The following is a 27497-nucleotide window of genomic DNA, read 5'->3' as shown; positions in this document are numbered from 1 at the left end:
CCCCCACCCATACCCATCTTCAGGAGGGGATGTGATCTTTAACCTTTGGCTGAAGGTAGGCCAGGTGACCTCTCGGTGGCAATAAAGTCCATGGGGTTTAGAGCGCCCCTCGCTGGCTGCAGTGAGAATGGGCTTTCCCAGCACAGTCCACATGGTTCAGAGAGCCCCCCCCCCCGCTGGCTGCAGTGAGAATGGGCTCTCCCAGCACAGTCCACGTGATGCAGAGCGCCCCCAGTGGAAATGGGCTCTCCCAGCACAGTCCGGGTGGTGCAGAGCGCCCCCAGTGGAAATGGGCTCTCCCAGCACAGTCCGGGTGGTGCAGAGTGCCCCCTGCTGGCTGCAGTGGGTTTGTTCCTGAAGGCTCTCTCGATGCTGTTTTTCTGTTGGTCTCATCCCCCCTGCTGGACCTTAGGGGAGCAGTCAAACGGGAGGGTGGCTGCTCTGGCCTAGCCACAGCCAGGGGGACTGGAGCCAACCTCCCTCCAGTCCTTGTTCTTGCTGGGATTTTACTGGAAGACGAAAGAGAAGGGGCCGGTCGGGACCCAGTCGTGGCAGGGCACCTTCTGTACCCGCCCCGTCCCCCCACCATGAGGGGGGGTTCTGCGGGGTTACCGCCTGCAGGATTCATCTGCCAGAAGAGAGAGAAGGGGAAATGAGTAGGGAACGGGAGAGGGGGAAACCTAGCAGGGACAGACAGGGGAACAGAACCCAGCAGTCCCTGCTCTAACCCACTAGACCCCTCCCTCCCAGAGCTGGGAGTTGTAAGCATAGCAGCCGTGCCTGATGGCTGTTGGAGGAGAGGGAGGGGCATGTGCCTGGCCTTCCTGGGGGAGGGGGGGACAGTGGGGGCTGGGGTAGGGAGCAATTGGCAAGAGCCGTCTGAATTGGAAAGGGCAGGATGCATCTGGGCCAGGGCTTGCTGGAGGCCAGTGGGCCGACACCCTTGAGCTTCCCCCATCTGGCCACTAGATGGAGCCCCAATGCCCATGGCTAGCAAAGCAAGAGGTTTTCCCAGTGGTGGGGAACCGGCAGCAGCTGTTTCATAAGCATTTTCCCAGCATGTTTCATCACCCAAGCCGCTCCCTGCCGCACAGCGCCCCCTAGTGCCGTGCTGGGGCATTGGGGCCAGCACTGACTGCCGGGGAGAGCGCCCCCAACTGAGCCTCTAACCCCGCTCCCTGCCACACAGCGCCCCCTAATGCTCGCTGAGACTCACCCACGATGAGGGATTTGGTCCTGAGCACACCCGGCAGGCCACGATGGAGAAGCAGCAGCTCCTCCTCTTCCTCGTCGTCCTCCCCGTGGGGGTTGGCACAGGCCGGCGCGTCCGACTCCTCGGGGGGCCCAAACTCCTCCAGCAGGGACCCCTCGGATGGGTACTGGAAGGTGCGCTCCAGCTGGCTCTCGCTGAACGAGATCTTCAACTGCAGGGGAAGGGGGAGAAGGATCAGACTAACGGGCCCATCTAGCCCGGTATCCCGCCTCTGCCCCTACCACACTGGATTAGCTTTATGTCCCCCACCCCCTGTTTAAGTGTGACTCTACAGTAACTTATCAGTGCCCACGGTCTTAGACCCTGCACCAGTGGGTGAGTCCATAGCACAAAGAGACCCTACAATAACAAACCAGTGGATGGCTCCCCAGTGCACCTGAGAGACCCTAAAATAATGACTAGTGTGCTGGGTCCCAGCGCCCACTCAAAGACTCTTCAGTAACCCCTGTGCCTATCCCCAGGGCTGAAAGACCCTACAATAACAAACCGTGGCACACAGCCCTACAGCTGGGACTCTACAATGTCAAACCACTGTCTGCACCCCCAGTGCTTACCTGAGACCTTACAATAACAAAACAGCGTGTGCATCTTCCATACCAAAAGACCGTATAATAACAAACGACACACAGCCTGAACTCTGACAAGAGACCCTATAACAACACTGCATGCCGATTCCCACTGCTGACTCGACGCCTTACAATAAAAAATCTGTGTTCATATCCCCAGTGCTAAAAGACCCTACAATAATAAACCACCACACACAGTCTTAGCAACTACAAGAGTCCCTAAAATAACAAACCAGCGTGCACATGTCCCCACTGCCAAGTGACCCTACAATAACAAACCACAGCACACAGTCCAGGTAATGCCAAGAGACCCTACAATAACAAACCACAGCATGCAGTCCAAGTAACGTCAAGAGACCCTACAATAACAAAGCACAGCACGCAGCCCAGGCAAGTAATGCCAAGAAGCCCTACAATAACAAACCACAGCACGCAGTCCAAATAATGTCAAGAGACCCTACAATAACAAACCACAGCACGCAGTCTAAATAATGCCAAGAGACCCTATAATAACAGACCTCCCAGGCAGCGGCTCTCTGGGGACCCTCTGAGGACAGTGTGGCCATGGCAGTCCCACTTTGGCTAAGCCTCTGGTGGAGGGCAGCCAGGAAGCTGCCCCGCCCGCACCCCAGCTGGGCACAGAGCCCTGGCAGGAGATAAACCCTGCAGGAAATGAGATTAGACGTCCCTCCTGCAGAGAAAGACGATTCCCCAAGGGCAAGAGCATCTACCTTGACCTGCAGCTAGGCTGGGCCACAAATAGTGCAGAGGATGGAGCAGGGAGGGGCCAGGCAGAGATGGGAGGGGGAGCCCTGCATACAGCACTGGGATGCAGCCACCTCTGGGGTGGGGCAGCGGGGGAACAGCCACACAGCGGCGCCACACAGCGGCATAAAGTGGGAGGCTAAGAGTAATCCTGTGTCCAATTGTGTGTAACCACGGGGCAGGGGCAGGGGGATTTCAGGAAGGCAGAATGGACATGGGCTGGGGGGGGATCTGGCCAGGACACCGGGGTTCACGCCCCAACTCGGGAGGAAAGTGCCAGGGGAGATTTAATGACTGGGCCTGGTCAGGACTTCAATTTTCTATGCAATCCAAAAGTGGCTGCCCTCGGGTATTGGGGTGAGAGCACCAGCAACAGTGCCACCTACCAAGCCCCCATCCTGCTCCTTGCAGGACAGCGCCCCCTAGTGCCGCACTGGGGTATTGGGGTCAGCACCGACTGCAACAGGACAGCGTCACCTACTGAGCCCCCATCCTGCTCCCTGCAGGACAGCGCCCCCTAGTGCCGCACTGGGGTATTGGGGGCAGCACTGACAGCCCCATCCCAATTTCCAGTGGTGTCCCGGCCCAGCCCGGCCCCAACCCCTCCTGCTTAGCATGTTTCTAGTTTTAGCCCAGGCACCCCTCCCCCACTCCGTTTGGTGACATGGGGTGTGTGTGTATCTTTGATCTTATCTGTTCCCGAATTGGTTCCCATGGGAATTAATCCCCCGCTAATCGCAATTAACTGAAGTCTATTAACGAGCTGGGGGAGAGGGGTCACGAGGCCAGTCCGGGGGAATTGAGGGTGAGGATCAGGGCCATAACAGCGTTATGGATGCTCACTGGAGGTAGTGAGGGATGGGAGAAGGGCCAGAGGAGAGGTAGAGAGGCAAGTGGAAGGCCAGGGCCAGGCTGAGAGAGGGAACCCCAGCATGGAAAAGAAGGGAATGTGAGAGGGGAGATGAAAGATTGCATGGGAAAGACAGGAACCTGGAAATCCAGGAGGGGAGTGACAGCGGCATGGGAGGAAAAGAGGGAGCAAGGCCGTGGGGGAGGGGAGGAGAGGAAAGTCCTGATAGAGAAGAACAGAAGGAGAAAACTGGGGAGCGGAGGAGAGAGAAGCAGAGGAGGGGAAGAGAGGGAATGTGAGACTAATGGGGGTGGAGGGGCAAAGAAAAGAGAAGGAGGAAATCAGGGAGGGAGGCAGAGAAAGGAAGAGGGGAATGAGACAGGAGGAAAAGAGGAATGAAGGACAGAACAAGCAGGATCCAAGAAAAGAACAGAAGGAGAAAATCTGTGAGAGGAAGGAACAGGGGAAACAGAAGAAAGGAGAGAGGAAATGGGGGTGAGGAGTGGATGAACGGGAAGGGTCCAAGAAAGAACAGAATGAGAGAATGGAAGCGGGGGGAACATGTCAGAGTCCTACAGAGACTGAAAAGATAGAAGAGGTGGAGGAGGAGGAGGAGAAATGAAGGGAAAGGGAGGGGAGAGACTGGGCGATGGAACGAAAAAGACAGTCAGCAAGAGAAAGAGAGGAGGAAGAAGGGAGTGAGAAAAAGGAGAAATGAAATATGTCTCTCTGCATCTTTCTGCGGCTCCTCCCTTGTGACTCTCACATCCCTCCCTTTCCCTCCCCACTCTCTGGCTTCATCTCTCCTCCTCAGTCTCTCTCACACTCCCCCATTCTCTCTCCTTGCCCCCCCCCCACACCCAGCTGCCGGGCCCCACCCGCCCGTCCCCCCAGCTCTGGAATGTGCCTGAGTCACTCGCTCCGCTGCCTGGCTCCTAAATAAGGAGCGAACAGGCCTGGTTCGGCCAGGAGGGGGAGGGGAGGCCGGGAATCCAGCTGCCGTCCAACTCTGCACAGCTGCGCCGGGAGCCTCCCAACTCCGCTCCGGTGTCTGGCACCACCTCCATCAGGGTGTCTGCCCCTCCCGCCTGTCCGCAGAGCCCTGAAGGGGGGAGCAGAAACCGAACCCCACCCCAAGGCCCTGAGCTATGACCCTCCAAAATGGCCTTAAATCTCCAAACTTGGCTCACGACCTTCTGGACTGGGCCCACGGCTCTCCAGAAAAGGCCATGAATCTCCAGATACGACCCAAGACCCTTTAGACATGGCCCACGTCCCTCCAGACTGGATCCCACAGCCCTCCAGAAAGAGCCATGATCCTCCAGACTGGGTCCACGGCCCTCCAGAAATGGCCATGAATCTCCAGATACGACCTAAGACCCTCTAGACTTGACCCACATCCCTCCAGACTGGATCCCACAGCCTTCCAGAAATGGACATCTATCTCCAGCCTGGGCCAACAACCTTCCAGAAACAGCCATGAATCTCCAGACACAGCCCAAGGCCCTTTAGACATGGCCCACATCCCTCCAGACTGGATCCCACAGCCCTCCAGCAATCGCCCTCTCTCTCCTGATGTACCCATGACCCTCCAGAAATGGCCCTGAATGTCCAGATATGGCCCATCGACCCTCCATGCCACCATCGCTCTAGATCCATCGGCATCTCCAATGCTTTCTCCAGATCACTTGCCTGGAGGAACCTTCACCCCTGGCTGCCCTTCCCCCCGCATCCAGACTCCCTGTTGCTTTCCTCACAGCCCTTTCTCTCTGCCCGAGAGCTGAGGAAGGATAGAGGGATAGGCTGGACTCTTGGTGGCCCCTTTGAGCTGTAGTTTGAAGCCCAGGGCACTATCTCACAGGCTCTCCTGAGCTCCAGGTCCCGTGGAGTGCTGTGTCGGAGAAGGTCCGGTGCCCCTTCCCTGACCAGACCCCTCAATGTCTCTGTGAAGCACAGACCACAGCCCAGAGACTGCTGTGCCAGAGAGAGATTGTCTGGCCTGCTGGGGAGAATAGATGGCAAAACACACCAGCTAGATGTCTGACCACACTATCTATATCCAAGCGTCCCTCTATTCATCCATAGTTCTGTCTATCCATCCATCATTAGCTCTATCCATCTATCCATTGTCAGATCATCGCCGGCTTTATCCATCCATCCATGGCAAGTTCTTTCTATCGCTCCATCCTCAGCTGCATCTACATTTCCATCCCTCCATTATCAGATCTACCTATATGTCTCTGTCTACCCTCAGCTCTATCTATCCATCCGTCATCGGATCTAGCCTCAGCTCTATCCATCCATTCACAGCGGTACCCTTCCATCCCTCCATCATCAGATCTATCTGTCCATCCATCCTCAGCTCCACACATCAATCTATCCATCGACACATCTATCTAAATATCTGTCCTCAACTCCATCCATCCACCCACCCATCATCTATCTATCCATCCATCCTCAGCTTTATCTATCTATCTATCTATCTATCTATCTATCTATCTATCTATCTATCTATCTATCTATCTATCTATCTATCCTCAGCTCCACCCATCCACTCGTCTATCCATTGTCATATCTCTCTCTATCTCCCTATCCTCGGCTCAATCCACCATCACGAGCTCTATCTATAGATCTCTCTATCTACCCATCCTCAGCTGTACCCGAGACACAGAGAAATGAAGGACTAGCCGAGGGCAACCTGCCAGGCCAGTGGCCAAGCCAGGAATAGAAACCAGGGTACCCGAGTCCCACTCCAGGGCTCTATCCACTAGGAACAGAACTGCCCCCCTCCCGCCCCGGCCAGAGCCCCAGTGCAGCCTGCATCCCTGTCCCTCTCAGAGACTTGAAGTAAAAGAAGGGATAAGCAACTCCAGCCTGTCTTAGGTGGCGCTGGAGTGGTCCTGGGCAGGGATCCCTGACTGGATTCCCAGCCCTTGTTATTCCCAAGTGGGTGAGCCATATTTACCCTTTCATCATCCGTTCCAATCACCCCTCACCATCTCTACTGAGTGGGTGGGGGGTGTAGGAGTCCCTCCCGTCTCCCTTGATGCTAGTCCCCTCCCTCCAGGAGTCCTCAAGCCATTCTCCGCTTTTCTGCTGACAGCTCCCATCCCGCTAAGAAGAGCTGGTCCCGGTTTGGGGCGACTAGCTGGCTCAGGGGCATGGGGAATGGGCAATGGGGCCTTCCCCCTCTAGGGGGCACCGGTTCCAATTGGAGAGGCAGGCTGGGCGCTGTTTCTGTCCCTCAATAGCCCAGGCAGGACCTCTGGGCCCCGGCCAGATCGGCATTAGCTCAGATAAGAGAGGGGCTATTTGGGGAATCGCCTCTAAAGCTCTTATACCAAATGGCATTAACGCAGGCTGGGCTCACAGTGCTGTGGGGCGGCCTGGAGGGCTGGATTTGTGGCTCCACAGTCCTTTACTTATCCCATAATATCCACCGAGCGCCCTTTATCCTGTTCTGGCCTGGTTCGTAAGGTGTCAAAGTGGGCAGGAAAGGGTTAATCACATGTGTTTGGTGGGTTGGGAGGTGGGACGACTCAGGCACAAGAAAGGGTTGATGGCAAAGCTGGGGATGGGACCCAGGAGTCCTGACTCCCAGCCCCCCCGTCCTCCCCCACCGCGCTCTAACCACTAGACCCCACTCTCTTCCCAGAGCTGGGGATGGGACCCAGGAGCAGGGCCGGATTAACCTTTTGTGGGCCTGGCGCCAAACATATTTGTGGCTCCCATGGGGGCAATGGAGCATGGCGTGGTGGTGGTGGGGCGGTCGGTTCCTGGAGTGAGGGGCCAGCCAGGAGCATGGCATGGCAGGGACGGCCCCGCTCTGCCCAGCCCAGTGCACGGGCACGATTTACAAACCGGCAGTTGCCAGATGCACAGTGGCCCACCCGGCCCTGCGCTGCCAGCATGCCCCTTCCCCTTGGGGATGGGCCAATGCCGCCCCACCCAGCTCCCCCACCCAACACCAGAACACACACCACCACCCCCGATTTCCTATGGCCAGAGCCCCCCCAGACCTGCTATGCCCAGCGCCCCACCCAGACCATGCCACAAATACACAGCGCCCTGCACACCACCACCACTGCCCCCCTGCCCACAGCCCCCCCCCACAGAACCCCCACTCCCTAGTGCCCCAACACACAGAGATCTTCCCCACCCCCTCACAGCACAGCACCCACACCAGAGACCCTCTCCCCCACGCCCTGCCTCCCGGCCGCACTCACCGGCCCTGCTGGGAGGTGACTGTGGCTGCCAGGTTAAGCTGGCAGTGCAGCCAGGGCTGGTCCTGGGGCCAGGAATCACTCCGGCCCCTCAAGAGTGGTGAGATCAGCCAGGCCAGGGCCTGCCCCGGCCGGGCTTCCTCAGGACCCACTTGCCTGGAGCAGCCCAGCCAAGCCCTCCACACTGTTCCCTCTACACACACACCTGACCGACACTGGCCAGGCTTCTGCACCATTCCCAGGCGGCACAGCTCTGGGGAGACAGGCAGGGCCCCACAGGTGGTGGGAAGCAGAGACTGCCTGGAGCCGGAGGTGCACTGGGGTCCGGCCAGGGGGCAGAGAGAAGCCAGCGGATGGGGCCAGGAAGTGGAGAGGAGCCCTCGGCCGGCTGGCAGGCAGGCTGAGAGAAGCAAGTGGAGCGGGGGGTGGGGGGGAGCCAGCAGGCTGGTGGGGTCTCAGGGCACAGTGCAAGCGGAGCAGGCCGGGGCCCCTTCTGAGCATGGGCCTGGCTCCATGGAGCCACTGTAAACCCAGCACTGCCCAGGAGTCCTGACTCCCAGCCCCCCCACCCCCAATGCGCTCTAACCACTAGACTCCCCTCCCCTCCCAGAACTGCGGGTGGGACCCAGGAGTCCTGACTCCCAGCCCCGCCCCCACCAGCTGCTGCTTTCGCTCTGCACTGCAATAACCACTTCCTGAGCGGGTGCAGGCTGCCCGGGGCTTCGGCTGACACAGGCCTCGATCTCCCCGCCCTTTTCCGTCCCACACGCTCCCACACGTTCCCCGCTTCCTGTTTTCGTCAGGGCTGCAGCACTGCGGGAAGACGGGGCAGGACTGGCAGCCCCAGGGGCCTCTGGGTAATGCCCAGAGCGGGTGCGGGGCAGCCCAGTTAAGCTCCTCCCATGCAAACACACCTTGCTCCCTGCCCGGGGGCCGCAGCCCTGCCCCTGCAGGGATCCCTTCTAGGGGGCAGAGGGGAGTTGGGGCTCTTCAGCCCTCGGTTTCCCTGCTGAGGCTGGCAGCACGGGGGAGGGGCGGGGGGCGGGTTGGGATGGGGGGACATGCCCTGCTGGGGGCTGGGCTGAGATCAAACTACTTGTTACATCCAGACGGGAATGATCAACTCCAGAACCAGTCCCCCTAGAGGGGAAAGGCCCCATGTCCCAGTCCCTGCCCCCTGGGGCCGGATGGGAGCCGGTGCCCCCTAGAGGGGAAAGGCCCCGTGTCCCAGTCCCTGGAGCAAGGCGTCCATGATTACGAGGGCGAAATGAAGCCAAGATCCATGCAGGGTGTGTGGCTCTGGGCCGGAAGCTGAGGCTGGGGGTGAGGGGGCACCTGCAGCCGCTCTTGGGAAGCCTTGGAGTGGGATTATAGGGGCAACAGCTCTGGGGAAGATGAAGGGTTAAAGTGCCCCCCCCCCCATCTACAGTGACCATGGCAACCTCGTCAACGCTGACCTCAGTGCTTTTAATGACTTCCTCTGGAAAAACCTGCTGGTGGCTTCTGCCAATGGGAGGCCGGCAGGGCCTGGTCCCCTCCCCCATCACACCCTGCATACCCCTTTCACCCCTCCCCCATCACACCCCTTTCTCCCCATCACACCCTGCCTGCCCCCTTTCACCCTCCCCGTCTCATCCCTCCCCCATCACACCCCTTCCTTCCCCATGACATCCCTTGCCCATTCATACTCCTTCCTTCTCCCACTTTTACCCCTCCGCACCCACTCCTTTCCCTAGCCCCCCACCCCCCGCGAATCAGCATCCTGGAGGCTGCAGGAGTTGCTCTGTTGTCCTAGCCTCTACACCCTGGGTGAGCCTAGGGCTGTAGCGCTGGGCTGGGACCCAGCACAGACCTGGTCCCTGGGTCCTTCTGCACGGACAGCGGCTTCCCCTTTCCCCCAAACACACAGACAGACTGTCTGCGGCTGTCGATCTCTCATACACAGTCTCTGGGGGCCTGTGTCTTCCTCTCAGGCACATGCTTGCTTTTTCCTTTCTCTCTCTCTGTGTCTTGCACTCCTCTCCCAGAGCCAGGGATAGAACCCAGGAGTCCTGACGTCCCAGACCCTACTGTTCTAACCCACTAGACCCCCCTCCCAGAGCCAGGGATAGAACCCAGGAGTCCTGACGTCCCAGACCCTACTGTTCTAACCCACTAGACCCCACTCCCCTCCTCTCCCAGAGCTGGGGAAAGAACCCAGGAGTCCTGCCTGCCATCCGCCCCCCCCTTCTCTAACTGCTCGGGAAGCGTCCCTCCTTCACCAGAGGCAGCTGCATTTCAGCAGGCAGGAGAGGCTGTAGGCGGGCGGGGAGATGACACCCAAATGAGAATGTGCCCTGGAGCCCTGTCTGAGTGACTCCCCAGCTCTGAGCTCAGCAGGGAGGGATCCCAGCCCTGGCATCCCCTGCACACTCACCCCATGCCCCCCTCCCCCAGCTCTCGGCGCACGCCGGGGAAAGACAAAGAGCAGCCTTGGACTCCCCACTATGGGGAGAGGAACAAGGCCCATGTCACCAGGCCTGAGCCTTGCCTGAGCCACAGTCACTGACCAGGGCTACAGGCCTCCATGAGAATGGGGAACAGGGGGTGGCAGGTCCTGAATGAGCTATTGGGAGGGGGGCGGGGGGAGGTGCAGTCCAGGAAAGAAAGAACACAGATAGATGGATGGTTAGATAAATATTGTGGGAGAGAAGGGGTGGATAGATAAACAGATTTATATACAGTGAATTGAAATCTCTTACTGTCCTCCCGTTCAGCTCTAGCCACTAGACCCCACTCCTCTCCCACAGCCAGAAATAGAACCCAGGAGTCCTGGCTCCCAGCCCCACCCCACCTCAATCCACTAGACCCCACTCCCCTCCTAGAGCTGGGGATAGAACCCAGGAGTTCTGACTCCCATCCCACCCCCGCGGCTCTAACCCACCAGACCCCACTCCCCTCTCAGAACTGGGGACAGAACCCAGGAGTCCTGGCTCCCAGCCCCCCCTGCTCTAACCCACTAGACCCCATGTCCCTCCCAGAGCTGGGGATACCCCCCCCCAATCCTCCCCATCACACCCCTCTAAGCCTGTCCTCTCCCCCATCAGAGATGTGTCACCACATTCCCCCTTAGCCTAGCTGAGCTGGCTGGACTTAGTCTTTCCCTCCCGTGGCTGGAGGGGGCCCTAGCCCTAGTGGTCTCCCCTCACCCACCCCCCCAGGTCTCCGCAGGTCAGGGCACAGGGAGCTGAGTGCATGGCCGTCAGCAGCTGATGTCAGCAGGGCTTCCTCTGCTGGGTGGAGTGAGGGCTCAGCCTCAGGGCAGAGAGCAAAGGAGGGAGAGACAAAGCAAGCAAGCAAGCTGGCCCCATCTCTCCGGGCTGAACGGCCCCTGCCTGCGTGGGAGGGATAAGCCGGGCGGAGATCCCAGCCGCCCGGCTGCTCCAGACCCTCCGGAAGATAAAGAGCCCGTTTGTGGTGAAAGGTCTGTTTGTGACAAAAAACCGAAGCAGGAATCTGCCCTCGAGGGGGTCACAAAAGGACCGTGCAGAAGGATGGCGCCGGGCCTGAGGCAGAGGGCGCTTAGCCTGGGGACGGCAACCTGACCCGGCTCAGTACAGACGCTGGAAGGTCCTAGAGCGACAGGCGCCCCTGCTGCATTCTAGAGTGGCAGGGCCCCCACAATCCCATGGTCTAGAGCTGCAACTCGTCTCCCTTTGCTGCATGCTAGAGTGACAGACTTCTCCACAGCCCCATGTTCTAGAGCTGCAACTAACCCTCTTTGCTGCATTCTAGAGCGACAGGCCTCCATGTTCTTCATGTCCACAACTCCATGTTCTAGAGCTTCAGCTCACATCCCACCACTACATTCTAGAGTGACAGCCCCCATAGCCCCGTGTTCCAGATCTTCAGCTCACATCCCACCACTGCATTCTAGAGTGACAGCCCCCATGGCCCCGTGTTTTAGATCTTCAGCTCACCTCCCTTCACACCCTTTTAGAGCGACAGGCCTCTCCACTGTGCTCCGAGTGCTAGTGCCTGTGTTCTAGTGTGCCAGCCCCAGACTCATCTTCTAGAGCTTCAACACCTCTCTTTCACTGCATTTCACAGCAACAAGCCCCTTCACTGCACTCCCACGTGCCAGGTCCTGTAACCTAGAGAGACAACCCCCACCCCCATGTTCTAGAGCTTCCGCTCACCTCCCTTCACTGCATTTTAGAGCAACATGCCCCACAATCCCATGTTCTAGAGCATCGACTTGCCTCCCTTCACTGCATTCTAGAGCAACAGGTCCCTCCACTGTGCTCCACCATGCTAGCTCCCATGTTCTAGAGTGACAGCCCCCAATCCTATGTTCCAGAGCTTTAACTCTCCGCCCAATTACCGCATGCCAGCACCCTCCACTATATTCCAGAGCAACAGCCTGCCCCTCTCATGTTCTAGAGCTGCAGGCTGCCATCCTTCCAGTGTGTTTTACAGGACCAGACACCTCCAAAGCTTTCTAGAGCAACAGCCACTACATTATAGAGCGACAGGCCCTCTCTACGTCATTCCAGAGTGACATCAACAGCATTCTAGAGTGGCAGCCTGCCCCCACCACATGCTCTGAAGATGCAACTTGCTATCTGTTCAATGCATTCTAGAGCAACCCCCCTCCTCTACTGCACACCAGTATGACACATAGTGCGTTCTTGAGTGCTCAGCTGCCTTGTCCCATGTTCTAGAGCTTCCACTCTGATTTAGAGCAACAGGCCCCTCCTATGCATTCCAGCACAACAGGCCCTGCATTCTAGACCAACAATTACTGCCAATGCATTCTAGAGCGGCACGTGCAGCTGTCTTCTAGAACATCACAACCTGTGTTCAAGAACAGTTGTTACCACTGGAGTAGCAATCACTGCTGTGTTCTGGCACTGTTTTGTAGAGTAATTAGCCACTGGGATATTCTGGAGCATCAGTCACCACACACTTCTAGAGTAACAATAAGCACCAGAGTGTTCTAGAACAACCGTTGCCAGAGTATTCTAGAGATACAGATAAGGCCCTGGTGCTGAAAGTGCCAGTACTGAGCTCCATTGCAGGGTTGTGGCTGATCACAGTAGTCTACAGTGAAAACCACGAGAGCATTCTAGAGTAACACTCCCCACCATATTCTGTAACAGTCCCTGCAGTAATGCAGCACAACAGGATGCTGGAGCCATAAACACCGAGGCCCAGACCCTGTAAATGGAGGTCGCTCCGTCAAAGTCAGCGTAGGAAATGGAGCCCAGGATTCTAGAGCAGACCAGCATCAGGGGGTGCTAGACTAGAGCATTAAAGGGCCGAGGCAACACGTGGCATGGGAGCGGGGAAGTAGGAGGGGGTTATCTTGGCTTGGTCACCATGGGGGCGCCCACCCCTAGAGCACTTGGGTTTGTGGCAATGAGTCTTTGCCATTGATGCTGAAAGGGGAAAGTTCGGGAGTTAGATAAAGAAACAAACACATATGGGGATGAGGTAGAGAGATGGATGATATGGGGACTGGATGGGCAGAGGGGGATGTATGGGGACTGGATGGATGGAGGGGGATGTATGGGGATTGGATGATGCCTATAGGGGACGGATGGATGCATGCATTAGAGAGAGGGATAGACAGATGCATATGGTGATTAGATGGCTAGATAGTTGCTTATGTGGATTCAAGAGAGAGAGAGAAAGTGAGAGACACGAGCACAGAGAGATGGATGATATACAGACAGACTAGCTAAAATACTATCCTATTTTTAAAACGTATATTGACTACTTTAGAGCAAAGCAGTATTTATCTGGCAAGCATTACCATAGAGAGTACTGTAGTCATTTAATACTACGGTGATCTGATACCGTAGACTACACTCAATTTGTTCTCAGTATTTTTGAGTACTTACCATACAATACTGTAGTATTTTAACAATATTGAGACCTATTACTTTCCCACCCTTCCAGTACTTTAAAGTATTTTTTAAAGTAATTGCTATGCAATACTGAAAACATTTAACAGTATTTTGATCTATTCACTGGAACACCATAACATTCGGAAGCACTTACTATAGAATACTGCAGTATTTTAACAGTATCTTGACATCACCCTGTAGGATAGTCTAGCGCTTTGCAGTAATTTGGGACATTACTGCAGTAATTTAACAGTCTATTAATCTACAATACCCTGGTGCTTTACAGAGGTGAGGTGGGGGAGGTAATATATTTTATTGGACCAACTTCTATTGGTGAGCGAGACAAATTAGACCAATACAAGATATTACCTCATCCACCTTGTCCCTCTAATATCCTGGGACTGACCTGGCTACAACAACACTGCTGCTTTTACAGTGATTTAATGCAATGCTATAGTAATTTAACAGCACTATTTTACTCTAGTATTTTACTGTATTTACTATGGAACAGTAAAATAATTTAGCCGTATTGTCATCTGTTACTCTGGAATACTCTAGTATTTTGCAGTAATGTTGAGTAACTCCACGGCAATTTAACAATACTGTGATGTTACTCTAGCACTCTGTAGTAATTTGAGCAATACTGCAGCAATTGAACAGTCGTACAGCTTATCACTGTGGAATACTCTTGTCCTTTATTGTATTTACTATATAATATGGTGATTTAGCAATGCTGTAACCTGTTACTCCAAAGTACTTCAGTGTTTTTGAAGTAATTTTGAGCAATGCTCCAGCAATTTAACAGTAGTGTGATGTTATTATTCTCGAGTAGTCTAGTAGTTTGCAGTGTCTTTGCACAATGGTGTATCTAACATTATTATAGCCCCTTGCTTTGGTATTTAACGTATTCACTATAGAATACCAGAGTAATGTAATTGTATTGTGATTTGTTACTCTCGAGTACTCTAATAGTCTGCAGTATGTTTGAGCTGCAATCCAACAGTACTATAGCCCCTTACTCTAAAATGTTACCATATTTACTATATAATACTAGAGCAATTTAAAAGTAGTGTGATCTGTTACGCTCAAGTACTCTAGTAGTCTGTAGTAATTTTGAGCAGTCTAACATATTATGGCCCATTAGTCTAGTATTTTTACTGTATGATATTACTACAGTAGACCCCATATTGCTCACATACTATATTTATTTCCTATATAATACCAGTACAAGATGGTATTGTGATCTGTTCCTCTCAAATACTCTAGTACTTCAAAGCAGTTACTCCAGGATCCTCAAGTTTTTTTCTTTAATGAGCATTATGGGGTAGAAAGATTTTTCCAGCTGCCTCCTTGCGCTCCGTAGCCAGTGCCAGTGGGGCTGCCCCCCGGGCACAAATTCATAGCACCAGGGGGCATTTTTAGTGCCAGGAAGCTGGGCAGAGACTCCGGCTGCAAAAATGCCGTTGACGTTCAGCCACAAAGTTTAGCCAGGGATGCCTCTTGCCTAGCGACTGTCCCTGCTAAATGATCCCCTTATGAGGCAAAGAACAGACCAGCCACTGTGCACACCAGAGCCGCATCTGGCCAAGGGCAACCCCAGACCCTGGCATGGGTCACATGTGTGAAAAGACTTTTGTGGATCACCCCGTTCCCTTCCGGTGCCCCCCTCCCCACCTGGCCCCTGCCACTGGGTCCCTAGCCCGGCACTGGCAGGGATCCCCAGTGAGAGAGAAAGAGGGGGCTTCAAGGCCCATCCAGCCCTCAGCCTCTCTACTGAGGCTGCTAGCGACTTTCGGCCAACAGGGAAGTGGGCTGGGGCCGAACAAACTCATTTCACATTGGGGCTGTGGAATGGGAGTGACAGGGTGGGGCTGGATCAGAGCCCGGCGTCTCTAGAGGGGAGAGGCCCCGTGAGCCATTCCCCATACCCCTGAGCCAGCCAATCCCCCACCCTGTGGCCAGATCAGAGCCAGTGCCCCACAAGAGGGGAAGGACCCCATATCCCATTCCTCTCCCTCCCCAAGCCAGCCAGTGCCCTTGCCCTGGGGCCAGATTGAAGCTGGCATACCCTATAGGGGAAAGGTCCCATATCCTACTCCCCCCAGCCCCCATAAGCCAGCTACAAACTCAAGCCAGGCTACTCCAAAAGGAACCAGCTGGCTCAGAGGGGTGGGGAATGGGATATGGGACCTTTCCCCTCTAGGGGGCGCCGGCTCCCATCCAAACCTGGAGGAATTGGAATCAACCACCCTATTTCCACAGTCCATCCCCCGCCTTTCCTGCTCTAGCACCATGAGAACAGGGTGGGGACGTTCCTGGACCACATCCTTGTGGATCCCATGACAACCCCGGCCTCCACCATGTGCCCTATATCCCTGGCCCACGAGGGCCAGAGACGCTGCCCAATGGGAGCTGGGCCCGGGCGGGAGGTCAGAGGTCAACCATGGCTAACGGCCCCACGCCTGGGGTTGGCATCCCCACGTTCAACCCTGTGTTAGGCACCTGAAGGAGGAGGAGAAGGAATGAGGGGAGGAGAGACAGTGGGGGATGAAAAGAGGGAGGGGAAAGCGGGAGAGAAGCAAAAGGAAGAGAGAATGAAGAAAAGGGTGAATGAATGAGCAGAGGAGAGAGAAAGAAAGAGGAGGAATGAAGGAGAGCAAAAAAAAGAAAGACTACAAAGGGAAAGAATGAGAGACACTGAGGCCGAGAAAGAAAGAAACAGCCGAGAGAGGGCGTGAAAGAAAGAAAGAAAGAAAGAAAGAAAGAAAGAAAGAAAGAAAGAAAGAAAGGATAAAAATGGCAAGAGGAGGGAGAGTGAAAAGTGAGAGCACGAAGCAGAGAAAATGAAAGAGAGCGGGGAAAGGAGGAACGCAAGAGGGCGAGCGAAGGAGGGAGTGAGGAGTGCGCTGGTACCTTTTTGCGGTGGGGGTCGTTCTTGGCCAGGCAGGATTTCGACAGGGACAGGTAGCCCCCGATCACCTGGATCTCCTCCGCCGTGGGGTAGCGCTTCTTCAGTGGGGCGCCGGCCGCCTTCTCGGGCACCGCAGGGCCCCCCTCGCCCTCAACGCCGTTCTCCACGGCTGGCACTGGCGCCTTGCGGGGATTGATGGTGATGGTGTTGCCGCTCCGGCGCTGCACGGCCGGGTGGGGCAGGGCGGAGGGGCCCCCCAGCTCCCGGGGCCCCCGGCCCCCGCGCCTCATGGCCTCCCCCTCGGCCGGCTCCTCGGCGCTGGCCGGGAGGGGAAGCTGCTCACGGCTGGGGGAGGAGGAGGAGGAAGTGGAGGCCGGAGCAGCGGCAGCCTTTGGAGGAGAAGTGCTGGTTTCCTGCCGAGCCTCGCCGGGGTCTGGGGGAGGGGAGGCGGCCGCCCGGCGCGGCACCACCACGAAGGAGTTGCGCGAATGGAGGCGCAGGCTGGCCACGGCTTTGGCCTGGGCCTCGGCATCCAATATGGTGTCGACGGGCAGGCCTGAGGCTGATGCGTCTCCATTGTCCCCCCTGCCACCCCTGTCCAGAGAGGTGACGTCTCTGCCCAGCAGGCCCAGTATCACCGCACCTGAGCCACCGCCACCACCGTCACGCCTCTCCGGTGAGGCGGCTTCTCTGGCTTGTAGGCCCGGCCCCAACACCAATGCACCGCCACCAAGCCTGGCTCCCCTCTCCGGTGAGGCAGCTTCTCTGGCTTGTAGGCCCGGCCCCACCGCCAATGCACCACCACCAGGCCTGGCTCCCCTCTCCGGTGAGGCGGCTTCTCTGGCTTGTAGGCCTGGCCCCACCGCCAATGCACCGCCACCAGGCCTGGCTCCCCTTTCCGGTGAGGCGGCTTCCCTGCCTCGCGGTCCTGGCGCCATGGCACTGCCATCACCCCTAGTTCCCGTCTCTGGCGAGGCGGCCTCTGTGCCTTGAGGCCCTGGCACCACGGCCAATGTGCTTCCACAGTGCCAGGCTCCCCTGTCCGGTGAATTGGCCTCCCTGCTCCGAGGGCCCGGCACCATTGTGCCAGGGCTGCCACCATCATGCCTGGCTCCCCTCTCTGGCGAGGCGGCCTCCCTGCCCCATGCTTTGCTGGTGGGCGAGCGCCGCGGTGGGCTCTCTGGCCAGGCCTCGGACCTGGCTTCCAACTGGCTGAGGTAGGAAGCCACGGTGAAGGGAGGCGGCGAGGGGGTCAGACCCGGCAGGTCACGGGGAGGGCTGGGTGTGCCACTACGGTGCTGGGCCGAGCCGGGCGGTTTCCTTGCTGCCAGGGGGCGTTCGTAGGAACCATCGGCGAGGTTCTCGGTGCTGAGGGACCTGAGCGGTCGCGGGGGTGGGTCCTCCTGGCCGAAGCGGCTTAGCAGCTTGCTGACACGCCCGCGGCGTTGCTCCGGGAGCCCCGGCCGGCAATCGGCCTCGCCGCGGCTTTGGCCGAAGGAGTTGAGGTCTTCCACGCTGCGGCTGAGGGCCGATTTGACGATGAAGACTTCGCCGGCCCGGATCTCGGTCACGCTCCCGCCGCGCCGGGCCAGCAGCTCGTTCAGGGATTCCACGCTGCCGGATTTGGCCTCCCCCTGCCGCTCGGCCCCCAGCGGCGCTGCTCCCGGCACCGACTCAATGATGATGACGTTGTCGGCCCGTAGGGTCCTCACCCCAGGGCGCTGGCCGTACAGCTCCATCAACTGCTTGGCCTTGGCGCTGGCCGCCTCGGCCTCCGGCGCCGCCGTCTCCTTGCGCCTCTTCTCCAGCTGGATGAAGGGGTTCTGGTGCACCGGGCCAATCTTCTCCTGCAGCACGGTGCTCTCCTTCTGGCCCATCTCGGGGCCGGGCGGCCCCGCCACAGCCAAGGGGGGCCCTGCTCCGCCGCCACCGCCCTCCGGGTCCGAGAAGGAGGTGCCGGAGCCCTGCTTGGCGCGGCGGCGTTCGATGATCTCCCGCTTCCAGGCTGGCATCTTGGCCATGCGGTCCTGCTGCTCCCGCTCTCTGCGCCGCGCCTCTTCCTCTTCCTTCCGCTTCCTCTCCAGCAGCTGCAGCTTCCACTCTGGCAGGGCCGGCGCCGGAGCCGACGCCATCCTCACCCCGGGGCTGTGGGGGGCAGGGAGGGAAGTGGGGACGAGGGCAAGGGGGGGCAGGGAAGAAGGGATGGAGGATAGTTTGAGAGGATGAAAGGGAGGGATAGAGAAAGTGTCAGGGAAGGAAGGGTGGAGGAAAAGGGGAGGGATAGTTTAAGAGGAGGAAAAGGAGGGATAGAGAGAGTGCCAGGGAAGGAAGGAGAGTTTAAGAGGAGGAGGAGGAGAGAGAGAAAGGGGCAGAAATGGAGGAATGGTTTACGAGGAGAAAGGTAAGGCTAGAGGAAGGGAGGGATAGAGAGTCAGGGAAGGAGGACTAACGGGAAGGAAGGAGAGAGAAAGAATGGAAGAAGGAGAGAGGGGGCTGAGGAAAGAAGGAATGAGGAAGTGGGAGAAAGGAGGGATGGAGAGAGAGCTGGGGGAGGCGGGAGAAGCAGGGAAGGAGGGATAGCGGAGCCGGCAGAGGAATCAAGGGGCTCCCTGCTCTCCCCCGCCCCTGCTCTGGGAGGAAGAGAAAGAGAGAGAAAAAAAAAAGAAAAGATGAAAAAAATCCCCAAAGTTCCGCCTGTGTCAGCCTGGCGATTTCCGGAGGGGGCGGGCACTGCTCGCCCCACCCGCCCGGCTGACAGCCCCGCACGCGGCTGGGAATCCCGGACCCCCATGGACCCCAGGAGTCCGGGGAGGGGGAAGGGACAACTCAGCCTGGGTGGGGAATGGAACCCAGGCGTCCGGGTGGGGGAGGGAACCCAGGAGTCCGGGGAATGGGGAGTGAGGGGGATGGCTCAAACTGGGTGGAGGGGGGAACCCAGGAGTCCGGGGGGAAACCCAGGAGTCGGGGAGGATGGCTTAGGTTTGGTGGACAATGGAACCCAGGAGTCCGGGCAGGGGACGGTAAATCTTGGAGGGAAGAGATCTATATTACCCCAGAGAGAGCTCAAATCTTGGTGGCTCAGAGGAACCCAGGTAGTCGGGTGCGTCGGGGGGAGGGGGGCTTTTTGGTGGGGGGTGGATGGAAATTACCCTGGACTCCAAACCTCGATGGCTCAGGCTAGCTGGGCTATGGGACCCAGGCGTCCGGATGGGGGAGGGGGAGAATAATTACCCCGGAGGAAAGTAGCGGAACCCAGGCGTCCGGCCGGAGAAAAGGCGGCTCCTTTCGGCGCGGGAGGGTCCGAATTCTCCGCGGGTTCCTCAGAACCCAGGCGTCCGGGCGAGGCGTGGGGGGAGGGGAAGGTTCCAAACCGCCTTTTGTCAGCGACGATCCAGCGCCGTGGGGACCCAGGCGTCCGGGCAAAGAGATCTCAGGCTCCTATTGTCAGCGGCGGATGGGGGGGCGGGGAGGGAGAAATCTCGGTAGGACCCAGGCGTCCGGGCAAGGAGCTCGCAGGCTCCTATTGTCAGCGGCGGATTGGGGGGGGGGGATCAGTGGGACCCCGGCATTCGGGCAAGGATCACAATGTGTGTGTGGGGGGGGGGAGAAGATCGACACCTCGGAGGGACCCAGGCGTCCGGGGGAATTTCCCGGCTCTCAGCGGCGGCTTCTCATGGCCCCATGCGGCTCCCCTCCCCCAGTCTGGCGGCGCCCTCCTTCGAGCCTTTCCTTGGGGGCCGGGGGGCCGATCCGCTGCCCCGCTTGGGGGGCCGGGCCGGGGAAGCGCTGACAGGAGGCAGCGGGGCCCCAGGGAGAAATCGCTGCTGGCCCAGCCGCTGAGCCGGCAGCAGAGCCGTAATCCCCGCCTGGCTCATCCCCCCCAAAGCCTGGGAGAAGAGAGAGATGGGGCGGGGGGTGGAGGAGGGGCGGGGGAGAGCTGGGGGGTGTCTTTGTGTATAAACAGAAGGGGACGAGGACACAATGCGAGGGGAGGGGCTTTGGTAGCAGAGTGGGGGGGGTTGGACTGTGTGGGGGGAAGGAGGGTCGGATCTGGACAGATGGGGGAAGGGAGAGGTTATGGGGTTGGGGGCGGGCTGTCAGGAAAGGGGGGCATTGAGGGAGTCTGGGGGAAGGGGTGGGGTCAGGCTGTCGGGGTGGGGGGTCAGGGGGTGGGGCTGGGGGAGGGTGTGTGGGGTGGGGGGATCAGGGGGTAGGGCTGGGATGGGGAGGGTGTGTGGGATGGGGGGATCAGGGGGTGGGATGGGGAGGGTGTGTGGGGTGGGAGGATCAGGGGGTAGGGCTGGGATGGGGAGGATGTGTGGGATGGGGGATCAGGGGGTAGGGCTGGGATGGGGAGGGTGTGTGGGGTGGGGGGATCAGGGGGTGGGATGGGGAGGGTGTGTGGGGTGGGGGGATCAGGGGGTAGGGCTGGGATGGGGAGGGTGTGTGGGATGGGGGGATCAGGGGGTAGGGCTGGGATGGGGAGGGTGTGTGGGGTGGGGGGATCAGGGGGTAGGGCTGGGATGGGGAGGGTGTGTGGGATGGGGGATCAGGGGGTAGGGCTGGGATGGGGAGGGTGTGTGGGGTGGGGGGATCAGGGGCTAGGGCTGGGATGGGGAGGATGTGTGGGGTGGGGGGGATCAGGGGGTGGGTCTGGGATGGGGAGGGTGTGTGGGGTGGGGGGATCAGGGGGTAGGGCTGGGATGGGCGGTTCTTTGTGGGGAGCCCCCAGGCTCTCTAGAGGCACAGATAGTTTAGGGGTCAGGCTTTGATCTGGGGGTGTCCACCTATTTGCATGGGGCTATCGGGGGGGACAATGATTTGAGGATTTCGGCTTGATCCCCAGAACCTCTGAGCACACAGGGGATTTCAAGCAATTTCTCAGTGGATCTAGGGGTACAGATTGTTGCAGGTGGGGGATTTAGGGGGCAGGATTTGGGCTGTCAGGGCTTGGGGGTGCAGGATTGCAGCAGATCGGGGTGCATCCTTGTTCAGGTCTCAGAAGCTGCTGGCTCCAGTCTGGGCTCCCCCCACACTCCCAGTCCTGGCCCACCCAGCACCACCTAATCCCTCTCCATTCCCCTCCAGAACTACGCTCTTCCAGCCTGAGTTCCCAGGGGGTTGTTATTGTAGGGTCTCCTCCCCTCTGGGGCTGGGTGGGCCAGTTGGTTATTGCAGGGCAGCTGGCGAGCACTAGGAGGACCCATGGCAGTTTGTTATTGCGGGGCCCCTTGCATCCACAAGGGCGGTGCAGGAAGGTTGGTTATTGTAGTTTCCTGTGGCTGCTTGCTGATTTGTTGTTGTAGGGTAACTATCAAACACTGGCGCTGCTGTGCCGACCAGTTTGTTATTGTAGGGTCTCTCAGGCATACGGGAGGTTGCTCATTATTCTAGGCTCACCCGCTAGCCCTGGGAAGGACACTGGTTTATTTTGGTAGGGTCTCTCAACACCTGGAGTGATTTTTAACACACCACCACCCCCTAGTGGTCTTTTCGAGGGACTGCACCTTCTGGTTCCCTTCCCTAGGTTCCTCCATAAACAGTCCCAAGGTCTCGGGGACATAACGGGGACAACGAGAGGCAGGAGCCAACCTCTCTAGGTGAGGCGAAGGGCGCCTCTTTCAAGAGAACCCACCAAAAGCAAGTCAGCTGTGTAAACCTAGCTGCTGGGTAAAATAAATAACCCCAAGCCCTTCCACTGGGATGCAGCCACCTCTGGGGAGGGGCAGCTGGGGAACAGCCTCGCAGCGACGCTGCGTGGGGCTCACTCCCCCAGCGCAGAGATGCAGCCACCTCTGGGGTGGGGCAGGTGAGGAACAGCACCCAGCGGAGCTGCACCGCACTTTAGGGGGGGCCTCCTGTGGCCAAAGTTGTAAAGCGCGGTGGGGTTTAGGGCTAGGGACGAGAAGAAGCTGCGTGGGAATTAGGACAACGGGGTTACCACCCCACCTCTTGGGAAAAGAACCAAGGGACGTTTACCAACTTCCTCCAGCACAGCGCCCCCTAGTGGTGCACTAGGGCATTGGGAACAGCGCTGAGTGCCAGGGGACAGTGCCCCTTTTCGAGCCCCCACCCTGCTCCCTGCAGCACCTTGTTCCGGTGCTAGCCCCGCCTGACCCTTCAGGATCAGACAAGAGCCTTAGCTAAGGCCCCGCTCCCCCTCCCCCCAGCTGTCTGCTCCCTCTAATCCAGCAGGAATGCGTGACGCACACATGCCGGTAGACCTACGTCATAGCCGCAGCCCCCTGCATCGGCCCTTGGAACACGGGCTGGATTCTCCCCACCCAGCCCAGCATCCAGCCCCCTGCCTGCCTGGCTAAGAGCAACCTTGGGGTGCAGACATCAACCCCCACCTGGCTCCTGGCGGGGAATGGAAGCAGTGCCATAGAGCAGTGGGGTTCAACTTTTTTTTTTCATTTGCGACCCCCTTAAAAATTGTGTGTGGACCCCCTTGGAAATGTTAAACATAGTCTGTGGAACCCCAGGGGTCCGCTGAAAACCACTGCCCTATATCAACCCTGCTTCTCTAATGCAGAGATGCAATACAATGGCTAGTGCGCCTGTACCAACACCACCCCCTGGTGGTGAGACAGTGAAATGCTATGGCTAGTGCGCCTGTACCAACACCACCCCCTGGTGGTGAGACAGTGAAATGCTATGGCTAGTGCGCCTGTACCAACACCACCCCCTGGTGGTAAGACAGTGAAATGCTATGTCTAGTGCGCCTGTACCGACACCGCCCCCTAGTGGACAGTGAAGTGCTATGGCTAGTGTTCCTGTACCGACACCGCCCCCTAGTGGTAAGACAGTGAAATGCTATGGCTAGTGCGCCTGTACCGACACCGCCCCCTAGTGGTGAGATGTGGTATAATGAAATGACTAGTGTGCACCTAGCACACTGCCCCCTGCTGGGGAGATGTCATGCAATGCCATGGCGAGGGTGCATGTACCAACACCATCCCCTAACAGGGAGCATCATAACTGCTTGCTTGTCCGTCATAGGCTCTTGTCCATTTGCAGAGTAGTGACTCTTTTCCTTTAGCTGCAGGATGGTGTTTATGGAGTAGGAGGAGCAGCTCTCTTCCCTGCACTGCCGAGCTCCCACCAGCCAAGACGAGAAGCATGAATAGAATAGGGTGCCTCAGACTTGTTACAGCACCGTCTGTTTCACAGTTAGGGACACAGAAGCAAAAGACAAGTGACTTGTCATATCAAGTGGAGAGTGGCTGAACTGGGAAAGGAACCCAGGAGTCCTGACTCCCAGCCCTCCCCTTGCTCTAACCACTAGACTCCTCCCCTCTTCTCCCAGAGATGGGGGTAGAACCTAGGAGGCCTGGCTCCAAGCCCCCCTGCTCTAACCACTAGACCCCATTCCCCTCCCAGAGCTGGGGGTACAACCCAGGAGGCAGAGAAGTGTGTAAAAGAAGCAGCGACTTTTTTTATTTTTTTTAAAATATTGTTTTCTCAGATTGCACAAAAATCCAAGATACAAAAATACTTTATCAGCTTCGGGTTAAGAACACCACATTAAAAAAAACAAAACCAGCACTTAAAAATAAAGGTTCCTGGTTAAGGCATTGGTGTACGGCTGGGGTCCCCTCCCAGAGCCAGGAATAGAACCCAGGAGTCCTGACTCCCAGTTTCATGCCCAGCCCAGAGGGGTCCCAGCCTCCTGCATCAGAACAGGGAAACCATAAAAACACAAGACTTGGAGACTGAGTGTCTCAGGACTGATCTAAAGCCCAGCGAGATCTTCCCATTGACTCCCATGGGCTTTGGATCCAGCTCTAAGTCCAGTTAAAATCTCCCCCCGCTGAGACCCAAAGACTGGGGTTCTGGGGACAGAACAAGCCGCCCCCTCAGCCCCCATCACTAATGTGTCTCAATTCAGCCCTCTGATAACTGCTGAGGCCGCCAGCAAGGGGGCGGAGAGGTGCCTGAAGTGGATGGTTGGGGCCGGGATCCCTGTCAGTTTGATTCATAGGGCGCAGAATGGCTGGTAGGTGGGAATGGCTTTTGGTTACCAGCGAATGGAACCGGAACTGGCACCCCAAGGGGGGAAAGGCCCCGTATCCCGTGACTCAATCCCCTGAGCCAGCCAGTTCCCCTGCTCTGGGGCTGGATCGGAGATGGCGCCCCCTAGAGGGGAAAGGCCCCATGTCCCATTTACCACACCCCTGAACTGGCCGGTCCCCGATAAGGCATCCGCCTCAGTGTGTTACTAACTTAAGCACAGATTTATCATCATTTTGTTTTAAAAAAAAACATTTTCAGAGAATCTTTATGCAGTCACAACTGCGGATGGAAACAAAACACACTGAGTAAAGCAGCCGGGTAAAACCCAGAGGTCCTGACTCTAAGCCCCAACCCAACCCTCTGACCACTAGACTCCCCTCCCCTCCCACAGCTGGGGATAGAACCCATGAGTCCTGACTCCCAGCCTCCCCTGTTCTAACCCACTAGACCACATGCCCCTCCCAGAGCTGGGGATAGAACCCAGGAGGCCTGACTCCCAGCCTCCCCTGTTCTAACCCACTAGACCACATGCCCCTCCCAGAGCTGGGGATAGAACCCAGGAGTCCTGACTCTCAGCTCCCACCCTGCTCTAACCACTAGACCCCACCCCCTTCCCAGAGCTGGGAATAGAACTTAAAACCCTATGAGAGGAGACTGGGATCTAATGGTTAGAGCAGGGGGAGCTGGGAGCCAGGACTCCTGGGCTCTACTCCCCCTGTCTGGGAGGGCGTGGAGCCTAGTGGTTAGAGCAGGGACGGGGTTGGTTTTGCAAGCTGCTGTAGATGCTAGGCACTCAGAAGTGATAATCCTACGGTAACTAGTGCAGGGTTTTTGACCTAAGGGCATCAGTGCATGGCAGAGACCCGGGCCCCTCAGCTCTCCTTGCCAGGCGCGGGGCCATTGCGGGCCAGCAGGTCCCCGTAGGCCGCCTCCTCACGGGAGAAGACCAGGAACTTCTTGTCGAGCTGGGCACGCAGGTAGAGGTAGTCCTGCTGGTCCAGGCTGTGCCCGCAGCTCAGGTAGGTGGTGAAGAGGCCAGCTAGCAGGAGGCGATCCAGAGACAGGCAGGGCACGGCCCACAGCACCAGCAGGAACTCCAGGTAGACGGGGTGGCGAAGGTGAGAATAGAGCCGCACAGCCCGCACGGACTTCAGCGCCAGCGGGTCCCCCATGCCCAGACAGTGGTAATAAACCTGGGGGGCAGGGGGAGAGGTTAAGGGCAGAGCTGAGACACCCCCACAGATCTGGGGCTGGATTGGAGCTGGTGCCCCCTAGCGGGGAAAAGGCCCCATAACCCATTCCCCACCCCTCTGAGCCAGCCAGTTCCCCAGCCTGGGGCTGGATCAGAGCCGGCGCCCCCTAGAGGGGAAAGGCCCCGTGTCCCATTCCCCATCCCCTGAGCCAGGCAATCCCCCGGCCCGGGTTGCAAGGAGACCGAGGTACCTGTTTGACTCCCATGAGCTCAGCATAGTCGAAGATGAGGATGACGCTGAAGATAACCAGCCAGGCGATGAAGTGCAGGATGAAGCAGATGAGCGGGACCCAGGTGTCCCAGGGCTCCGTGCAGGCGTTCCAGAGCAGGGGGCCATGCCGGACGGGTTGCCAGTACCGCATCAGCAGCTGTGGGGGGAGTCCCATTAGAAATAGTTCTGCCAACACCTCCCAGCCCTGACCCACAGCCCCCTGCGAGCCCAGCCTTGGGCTACCCCCAGCCCCAACCCACAGCCCCCTGCAAGCCCAGCCCTGGGCTCTCCCACAGCTCTGCTGGTGCCCCTCACTCCCGACCTGCAGCCCCCAGCGGTACCTGGAGGGCCAGGGCGGTGCAGAAGACGTAGAAGGATCTCTGCAGCACCCCAAAGCAGCTGGTGGTCCAGCGCTTGACCGGCGCGGTGGCCATGAGGCTGTGCTGCAACACAAAGAGCACCACCAGGCCCAGGTCCACGGCCAGGGGGCGCAGCACCCGGGGGTCCCGCAGGGCGGCCCCCCACTCCACGCTGGGGATGGCCTCTGCAAAGGGGGAGATGGGGATTAATGGGGGCCAGAATGTACCCAGTGAGGCATCACCCATTTGGCTCCCCCCTAGGCACTGCTCCCCCTCCCGCACCCAGTTCCCTCTTTGCCCCCCAGCTCCCAACTTTGGCCTGATCCCCAGCAGGGCTCGGGTCCCACCCTGACCGCCCTCCCCTCATAGCTTCCCCCAATCCCGGCTCCTCACCATTCCCCCCTTAACCACCCCAAACTCACTCCCCCTCCCAACCCCGATTGGGATGGGGTTCCCCCAGGATCCCCCCCCCCCCCAGGGGCTTCCCTCTGGGTCTCCCCTCCTAACCCCCTCCCGCCCTGGCTCTTCTCTAGGGCTCCGCCTCCCTCTAGGTCTCTCTTCCCAGCCCCCTCCCCTCAATCTCCCCCTAGGTCTGTCCTACCAGCCCCCTCCGTCCCAGGGCCTTCTCTAGGGCTCCCCCTCCCTTCCCAACCCCCTCCTGCCCTGGGTCTCCTCTGGGTCCCCCCTAGATCTGGTCTCCCTTCCTCACCCCCAACCCCCGGGTCTCTCCCTAGGTCTCTCCTCCCAGCTCCATCCCCTGGCCCCTCCCTCCTCCTCTCCCCTTCCGCCCCGGGTCCCCCGGGCCCCACGCACCCGGCCGCCCCCCGCCGGGCAGCACGGCGCGCAGCGAGGCGAAGCGGATCAGCTCCACGCCGGTGCCGAAGGTGAAGAGAAAGCTGCCCAGGGCCGGGACCATCAGCAGCAGCTGGGCCGCCATGGCGAGCAGGGAGCCGGGGCGGGGACTCCGCTTCTCCCGCCGACCGGAGAGTCCCGCCCCGGCCCGGGGAGGGGCTTCCCCCGGGAACCTCCCCAGTGACCCGCCCGGCGGGGAGGGGCTTCCCCCGGGATCCCCCTCCCCAGTGACCCGGCCCGGGGAGGGGCTTCCCCCGGGATCCCCTCCCCGCCTCTAGGGGGAGGGGCTTCCCGGGGATTTCCGGGGGGAATCTCCCTCCTCTTTCTG

General features: G+C 58.6%; 2 protein-coding genes across 6 annotated transcripts; both read right to left on the bottom strand.

Annotated features, from left to right (window-relative positions):
- Nucleotides 1-339: 339 nt before the first annotated feature.
- On the bottom strand, nucleotides 340-18611 carry PPP1R18 (protein phosphatase 1 regulatory subunit 18). The gene is made up of 3 exons (XM_065416120.1): nucleotides 16482-18611; nucleotides 1217-1424; nucleotides 340-628 (listed from the first exon to the last, which is right to left on the bottom strand). The coding sequence occupies exons 1-3, from the start codon at nucleotides 18609-18611 to the stop codon at nucleotides 609-611; spliced, it is 2358 nt and encodes a 785-aa protein (XP_065272192.1). The 3' UTR covers nucleotides 340-608.
- A 6573-nt stretch (nucleotides 18612-25184) lies between these two features.
- On the bottom strand, nucleotides 25185-27254 carry NRM (nurim). 5 transcript variants are annotated; one of them, XM_065415842.1, is made up of 5 exons: nucleotides 27127-27254; nucleotides 26970-26991; nucleotides 26300-26482; nucleotides 25939-26154; nucleotides 25185-25688 (listed from the first exon to the last, which is right to left on the bottom strand). In XM_065415842.1, the coding sequence occupies exons 1-5, from the start codon at nucleotides 27252-27254 to the stop codon at nucleotides 25368-25370; spliced, it is 870 nt and encodes a 289-aa protein (XP_065271914.1). In that variant the 3' UTR covers nucleotides 25185-25367. The 5 variants fall into 5 exon arrangements, with proteins under 5 accessions (XP_065271914.1, XP_065271916.1, XP_065271913.1 ...); XM_065415844.1 differs by having other exon boundaries at nucleotides 25939-26115; XM_065415841.1 differs by lacking the exon at nucleotides 26970-26991 and having other exon boundaries at nucleotides 25939-26115; nucleotides 26300-26489; nucleotides 27106-27254.
- Nucleotides 27255-27497: the final 243 nt, after the last annotated feature.

The sequence above is a fragment of the Emys orbicularis genome, chromosome 13 (genome assembly GCF_028017835.1).
Source record: "Emys orbicularis isolate rEmyOrb1 chromosome 13, rEmyOrb1.hap1, whole genome shotgun sequence".
Classification (NCBI taxonomy): Eukaryota; Metazoa; Chordata; order Testudines; family Emydidae; genus Emys; species Emys orbicularis.
Note: the sequence above shows the minus strand (reverse complement) of the source record. Positions and strands in the feature narration are given on the sequence as shown.